We start from the raw sequence: 8354 nt of genomic DNA on the forward strand, positions 1-8354 counted from the left end.
TGTACATATAACACATGCATACTCTCCCACTTATTTATCCATATACCCATCCATATATACACATAATATATGCACACTCTCCCATTCATTTATCTATACACCCATCCATACAAGTATACATAATACATGCACTCTCCCATAAATTTATCCACATACCCATCCTATTCATGCATGCATAATACATGTACACTCTCCCATTAATTTATCTACACACCCATACATAAACACATAATATATGCACACTCTTCCATTTATCCACACATCCATCCATACATACATACATACACAGTACATGCACACTCTCTCTCATTTATGCATACACCCATCCACACATCCACACATAATACATGCATACTGTCCCACTCATTTATTCATACACCCATACAAAAACATATAATCCATGCACATCTCCCATATATTTACCCACACACCCATACATACATGCACACATAATACATACACACTCTCCCACTCATTTATCCACACACCCATCCATACATCCATAATACATGCACACTGTCCCCCCAAATCATTGCTGTTCTGTAATTTTTGTTGTTTTGAATGACTGACAGCAAAGCCTTACCTGGTCTCGCCTCTACCAGCACGGGCTCTGACATGTCCGAGGGCTTCCCCACGCCGTTTGCATTGACTGCCCGGACCCTGAAGACATAGGTCTTACCTTGCTGCAGGTCACAGACCTTGAAACAACAGAGGAAACACCAGATGTGTGGAGGTAAAATAAAGATGACTTTGGAGTTTTTCAGATTGTATTATGAATAGACCTTTTCAAAAATAGCTTATTTTTCCAGTTGGAAAAACGATACTTAATGAGCTAGAAAAGGAGGGAAGAGGAGATTCACAGTGGTGCAGAATTTGACTTTGGAGGAATAAACACATTCGCTACCAATCTGATAGAACCTCTTTCATTTTTTTATCTCTGCATATTTTAAAGCAGAAGTAAAATCATACTGACTAGTTTATAATCTGGTGTTTATGTTTAACATAATTCTATGGAACTAATACAATTTTAAGTGTGACATTTAACTGTGTAAAATCATCATTGGGACATCAAAATTAAATCCATCTCTACTTGTACATACCTGGGTTATTCCTATTAAAACCTGCTTGGATAAACATCAATATATATTTACTAAGCTTCTAGTTGATTTCTGTAGCTGATTCCTAGAAGCTGATTCATTCATTCTAAAGAAACTGGCTGTTTCCTGTCGTCAAAGGGTTTCCAGAAGGTGTCACCCATGGAAGGCCCTCTCAGCCTGTGCTCGGGCACCGGACCCAGACGTGACTGTGCTTTAGGGAAGGACGCAGGCCCGCCCCACCACAGGGCCCAGCACACCCAGAGAAGAAAACTTCTGGGTTAAGGCAGTTGGCAACTCAGCTGGAGCATGTAGGCCTCCTGGGGCTCAGTCCTTACACCTGACCCAGTTACTGAGGAACCGCAAGTGCTGAAAACCGAAACATTTGGAGAAAGAGAGGCTGGCGGAAGTGCCACATTATAGTTTTGCTCCATGTATGAAAACTGTGTGTATATCTGTGTGTGATGTTTATCAAATGGACTTTAGCGATCACATGAATTAAGTAAATTCAGGGCAGGGCATGAAGTGGAAGGACATAATACAAAATGCATCATCCCTGTGCAAAGCACACAGACGTAGCCCATGAACAGACAATTAACAGCTATTAGACTGCAATGTGGAAGAACACAGGCGTGTCTGCGCAGCTCCCCAGGAGCGAACAGCATGTTGGTGTGAATGGAAGGAGGGCTCTGCGTCCTCGGGGCGCTTCTCCCCATCTGCTGGGACCCACGATGCGCATGGCGGCTGCACCCTCCGCAGCCACGCCCCTGTCCTCGGAACAGGTTCACCATGGGGCTCCGTGCTGGCTTGCACAGAGATCGACAGCACTTTCACACACAGGGAAACTCCAAGACAAAAGACTTACCTTTATTTTTTGTTGTTTGTTTTGTTTTGTTTTTGAGACAGTCTCGTTCTGTCACACAGGCTGGAGTGCAGAGGCTCAATCTCAGCTCACTTCAACCTCTGCCTCCCAGGTTCAAGCGTTTCTCCTGCCTCAGCTCCCCAAGTAGCTGGGATTACAGACGCCTGTCATGGTGCCATGCCTGGCTCATTTTTTTTGTATTTTTAGTAGAGACGGGGCTTCTCTATGTTGGCCAGGCTGGTTTTGAACTCCTGACCTCAAGTGACTGGCCCGCCTTTGCCTCCCAAAGTGCTGGGATTGCAGGCATGAGCCACCACAGCCGGCCAAGACTCACCTTTAAATAACGGTTGGCTGTTGTCGTCTGATTGACAGTGATCCACTCTCCAGCATCCACCTCCCTGAAGTCCACAAAATACCCAGAAACAGGGCTGCTGCCAGAGTACACGGGGGCCTTCCACAGCATGACCAAGGACGTGTCCCTGACCTCACAGAACGTCAAGTCATAGGCAGGACCTGCAAAGTCAGATGCCACCTTGTTTCTGTGTGCATAGCCAGCCCAGCACACCCACCGCCCGACCCAGCCCCGGGGACCTACTGCTCCTCCGGGATGCCCCCCACCAGGACCATCCGTATCTGTTCCCCATCTGATGTTTATCAGCCTCTCTTGGAGAGCGGGGTAAGGAGGGTGCTCAGCGTGATATTGGGGGTCGGGGAGGAGGGCCCAGCCTAATGCTCCTGCTACCCCCTCTTTTGGCATCGGGGCCACTGTGGATCTACGTAGAATCATTCAGAAGTCCATGCTGCATTGTCGGGACCAGCAGATGCTATCACAGAGAGGAACGGTGTGCAGAAAAGGACGGGCTCTCAAGTTACCCTCCAAGGGACTGGACGCCTGTCAGTCAGAGTCACTTAGGGAGCCTGCCCACCTGGCCAGAAGCACATCTGCCCACCTGGCCAGAAGCACAGTTCGTAGAGGACTGCAGCCCTGTCCTCTACGAACACCCACGGCAACTCTGAGGGCGTGTGCTGCAAAGGCCCAGGTCCAGGCAAGCACCAAGCGGTGCAGGGGAACAGAGAGGCAGCCCCGCCCCATCCTCAGCCAGTCTCACTGTGGCCTTGAGCCTTGAGAGCCCATCTCCTATCAACCCTCAAAAAAGGCTCGGGAAACTAGAACAGCTTTTTCTTCTGCTCATTTTCTAAGGTCCAAAATTTAATTTCATTAAAACAAGAAAGGCAGGAAGGCAGGAAAGAAGGTGGGAGGGAGGGAGGGAAGGAGGGAGGGAGGGAAAGAAGGAAGGAAGGAAGGAAGGAAGGAAAGGAAGGAAGGAAGGAAGGAAGGAAGGAAGGAAGGAAGGAAGGAATTTTCTAATTGACTTATTTATCTGGATTCTTAGCAGCTGATTTGCTAAGTCAAAAGAGGTTGACTGAAAGGAAGAAGGCAGTATACTCCGGCCATAACATCGGAAAACACTCTGAACTTTGATCTTTCTCAGCTTCAACTTTCAGGATTTACTTTGTCAAAGTATGAGCATATTATCCATTGCATTTGATTCCTGATAGGTTAGAGACAAAGAAATCAACGTCTAGTACTTGAGAACTTGTGAAAACAGAGAGAAAATGTTGGCGGGGCACGGTGACGTGAACCTGTGATCCTGGCTATTCATGAGGCTGAGGTAGGAAGATGGCTTGAGGCCAGGAGTTCAAGACCAGCCTGGGCAACATAGAGACCTCATCTCAGAACAAAAAATCAGTAGAGTACTAGCTAAATAAATGCAGATCTGCAACAATTGGCCTTTTAGAACTGGAAGCCCTGAGATCCCCAAATGGTGTGAGAGGACAGCAGGAGCTAACCCACAAATTAGAACCCTGTTGTGCCTCCCAGCTGGGGCCCGGGCTCGCACCTTCCCCTCCACCTGTGATCCTCTCTGCCTGCTCCTTTTGGGTAGGCGACCTGGGTCAAATCCTTATCGTAGGTCAGGGATGCATGGGAAGCTGTCCCTCCCCCCCAGTCTGGATCCTCCTGTGCTCCCTCCCACCTCACCCTCAGGGCCTCCTACTCTGCCCTCACCACTGGCCTGTGGACCATGCACAGCCCAAACTAGATGCTGGGTCTGCCTGATTCACAGCCCTGCACTGCACCTGGCACACGGCGGCTCTGCGGCTGCGGGTGTCAGAGGAACAGACGTGCCGTGAAGGCTGGCGAGGCCTGAGCCACAGCCACAGAGGCCCCTTCCCAGCCAGCCTATGTGCTAGAAGGCAGGTGTCCTGGGGGCAGCGACTCACCGGGCTCTGGCATGGTCCATGCCTCACACTTGAAGTGCTCACTGGGGTCCGAGGGCTCCCCAATGCCAGCCATGTTGATGGCAGCAATTTTGAACTCGTAGAGTGAGCCTTCCGTCAAACCGTCCACCTATTCAGATTTTGTTTAAATTAATACATGAGATAAACGATGCATTACAGTCCACTGAGGGGGAGGATTTGTTATAACTGGTTTGTGAAATAAAATATGAGAGGAAGGAACCATGTCAGGAAATTGGACCAAATATTTCAGGAAGGCCCTTGATGGAGCCCGACAAGCAGCAGCTGCGTGAAACCTTACTTGTCTCTCACTCAATCCCCAAAGGCTCCTACGGGGGTCGGGGACAGGTGATACCCCAGCGGCAGGTAAGGAAACTGAGGCACAGAGAGGCGACGGTCACCCAGGGCCAATGCAAGGGCAGAGGCCTGGAGGAGACAGGCACTCAGGCCACGTACTGTCCCCTGAGCAGGCCCTGCCCTGGACCCAAGGGGGGTCACCCTGGAGACAGAGCCCACCACGTCCCCCACACTAAGATTCTACAGGACAAGAGCCCCTGGGCTGCCCAGGTCCCTGGGGTGCTGCAGTCCAGGGCCACCCACCAGGCCCTCAGGGACACTGGCTGGCTGGGGGGCAAAGCACGAGGGAGGCCTTTGGCCAACACTACAAGCCTCGACTCCACAGGGCTAGTGGGACAAAAACACGATCTGGGTAAACACTGTCTCGAAAAATAGCTTCCAAAGTAAGATATCTGAGGATAAAGGGCTTCGGTCCATGGTGACGGCCTTCATCCTCCTCACTGGATGAGCTGTGAAGCATTCAGAAAGTAAGCAGGTGCTTTACTCGGGAATCTCGTACCGAGTGAAGAACTGTTGTGCTGAGCGAGATGACCCCAGGACAAAAGGAGAGACACTGTGCGATCTCGCTCAGATGTGGAATCTGAAACAGCAGCGCTCACAAAGACAGAGAGCTTAAGGGCAGGTGCCGGCTGCGGGGGGCGCTGGACAGAGGGACAAAGTTCCAGCAGGAACAGGAGGGGCGAGTCCTGGTGCTTACTGCACAGCTTGGGGATGATTTAGCCCATAATAATGTGTTGTAGACACATTTCAAAAAAAATTTTAAATAGATTTTAGGCTGGGCATGGTGGCTCATGCCTGTAATCCCTGCACTTTGGGAGGCCAAGGCGGGCGGATCACCTGAGGTCAGGAGTTCCAGACCAACCTGGGCAACATGGTGAAACCCTGTCTCTACTAAAATAATACAAAAATTAGCCGGACGTGGTGGCACGTGCCTATTATCCCAGCTACTCGGGAGGCCGAGGCAGGAGAATTGCTGGAACCCGGGAGGTGAAGGTTGCAGTGAGCCGAGATCATGCCACTGCATTCCAGCCTGGGTAACAGAGTGAGATTCTGTCTCAAAAAATAAATAAATGCATAAATAAATAGATTTTAAATGTTCTCACCACAAAAAAATTATAAGTACTGGGAGGCAGTGGAGAAGTTAATAGCTTTATTTAATCATTCCATAATGTAAATATATATTAAAATATCACATTGTACCCCATTTATACATACAATTATTATTTGTCAATTGAAAATAAAACAATTTTTAAGTTGAGAACATTTAGACATTGTAAGGGGTCAGAACAGAGGTTGAACGTGGGCAAAATATCAGTCATGTCACAACAAACTGGGAACAAACATATGATATATGATACACATATATCATAATATGTGTATAAAATATTGAAAATATAAAGAGATATATTTATAAGGCAGAATTTTCTAGTAGACAAAAATTAGATCTTCTAAGGCCTTACCCCCTCCAAAAAGGAAAGCCCTCCTGCTGGAGTGTAAGTGACTCCCCAGGGGTCTGTGGCTCCCCAGGGACGGAATGGGAAGCTGCTGTGTGAGATGAGGGCCGTTCATCCATGCTCAGATGAGGGGTCAAGGGCCAGACAGGGAAACAGGACAATGGCTGCCAAGGGTGTGTCTGGATCTGACCCCAGATCTCTGAGCTCCGAGTTGATGTCCTTGCCACACTCTGCACCTGAGCACCACGGGCACCGCAGCAAGGGACTCTCTTGGAGGCTTGACATACAAGAATGTCTCAGGGAAGCGGTGGGTGACAAGCAGAGAGCCAACATCACTCTTCCTAAACAGACATCCAGCACGACTCTCCCCTTAGACTCACACGTGAGACTCCATCCCTGCCCTCAAGGCCTCAGAGTCTGGGGCAAGGAGCATTACCACGGTACTGGGACCAGATGCTGGTCACACCAGAGGTCATGGACTCATTGTCAGACCCACTCCACCACTGAGCTCCCTTCTTTACTGCTTCTCAAAAAGAAAAAGAATATGATTCCTAGGATCTTTTTAGCTCCAAAACTTCATGATCTCATGATACTATTTTTTAATCCATTTTTGTGTCTATCAAATTATCTAATGTCATCAAACGCGGAAACATTGCCCAAAAACTGTAAAGAACCACCCGGGCAAAAATAAACAAAGAAATATAAACCAACCGACCGTTAGGATTGTCTGTTTGCTGGGTGAGGAATTGACCTCGTGCCAGTTTTTATGGTGAACTTCGCGCTTGTCCAGGTAGTAGCCCAGGATGGGCAAGCCACCGCTGAATTTCGGGACCTTCCAGCCGAGGGTCATGGAGTGGCCGTCACAGTTGAGGAGTGTGATCCCATAAGGATGGGACGGGACGGCTGCAAGGAAGCACAGCCAGGGAGTTACCGAGGGCCTCAGCTGGGGGTTTTGTCCTGGGGCAGCCAGCTGTAGTGTGGCGGAGGGAGGAGGAAGCAACGTGGAGAACGGCCTGGACACTGTGCCCTCTGATCCCTCTTAACCCACATTTAACCACCTTGGTCTTTACACTCTTTTAAAGGGGATGAGTATAAACATAAATCAAAAGTTTATCTCCTGTATATGTATTGCTATTTCTAAGTGTATCTACTAAGGTTTCCATAGGACAAGGGTGATGAACGGTTTGAATCTGGTGTGAACATTTGATACAGCAGAAGATGGTCTGTCCTCCCTGCCCCCTGAAAGAAGCTTGGAGAAGGAGCTTTCACCTTTAGAACCATAAGGAATAACCACTCAGCATCTGTGGCCAGAGATGACAGATACAATTCCAGTTTGTTTTAATTTCCTACAGTTACAGGAGCTTCGGGTTCCTTCAAATGAATGTGAATTTGTGTTTCCCTGGTTGAGCAGGGCATTCGAAACAGACCGCCTTCTCCTAACAAGTCGAGAATGGATGGGCCTGAGTCTGCTTTGCCCAGCTCTGAGTCACCTCGATGTGGCCATCCTCTGTCACCCGAGACACAGGTGACTGGAGTTAAGTGATTCTTACTGTAGAATAAAAGCAGGTCGGGTGCGGTGGCTCATGCCTGTAGTCCCAGCACTTTGGGAGGCTGAGGCAGGAGGACTGCTTGAGCTCCTAAGTTTGAGATCAGCCTGGGCAACATGGTGAAACTCCATCTCTACAAAAAATCAAAAAATTAGCTGGGCTTGGTGGTGCGTCCCTGTAGTCCTAGCCCATCAGGAGGCTGAGGCATGAGGATCGCTGGAGCCCAAAAGCTCAAGGCTACAGGGAGCTGTGATCGCACCACTGCACTCCAGCCTGAGCAACAGAGCGAGACTCTAAGTCTAAAAAAAAATTACGGGTTTTCCTTTAGTAGGAATGACTTTAAAAAGAAAATGGGAATGTTTGAAAGTCCCTCATGGAAAAAATTGAGAGATTAATCTTAAAACAAAAGAGTCAGCGCTATTGTACCTAGCTAGGTGTTATCAGATTTGACATTCCTTGGAAATCCAACAGCAATCTCATTAGAAGATAAATTGTAATTTCTGAAAACGTTGCAAATTTAGTCAGAGATGAAAACTCATCAATGAGCAACACAGTTCCCTCTGAAGTGGGAAGATAATACTGTGAATCCAAGTGTGTCGTGTGTGGCATTTGTGTTTCAAAATGTTTCTGAGTATGTGCACTTACTTGGCGTGGTGCATTTCATGAGAAAACAAAGCCACGAGGTTGCAGCACAGCTTGACACAGCAACTGTTCTAGGGAGGGTCCCTGAGATTTAGGATCC

The 8354-nt window shown here is 48.4% G+C and overlaps 1 protein-coding gene across 1 annotated transcript in view; it reads right to left on the minus strand.

The window, feature by feature from the left end:
• The window catches only part of MYOM2 (myomesin 2), a 99049-nt gene that overhangs the window by 42198 nt on the left and 48497 nt on the right, over nt 1-8354 (minus strand). Inside the window, exons 18-21 of the mRNA XM_023219091.2 lie at nt 6781-6968; nt 4240-4366; nt 2291-2469; nt 584-698 (exon numbers count right to left, since the gene is read on the minus strand). Coding sequence (XP_023074859.1) covers nt 584-698; nt 2291-2469; nt 4240-4366; nt 6781-6968 — 609 coding nt within the window. The remainder of the gene's footprint in view (nt 1-583; nt 699-2290; nt 2470-4239; nt 4367-6780; nt 6969-8354) is intronic.

The sequence above is a fragment of the Piliocolobus tephrosceles genome, chromosome 7 (genome assembly GCF_002776525.5).
Source record: "Piliocolobus tephrosceles isolate RC106 chromosome 7, ASM277652v3, whole genome shotgun sequence".
Taxonomy (NCBI): domain Eukaryota; kingdom Metazoa; phylum Chordata; class Mammalia; order Primates; family Cercopithecidae; genus Piliocolobus; species Piliocolobus tephrosceles.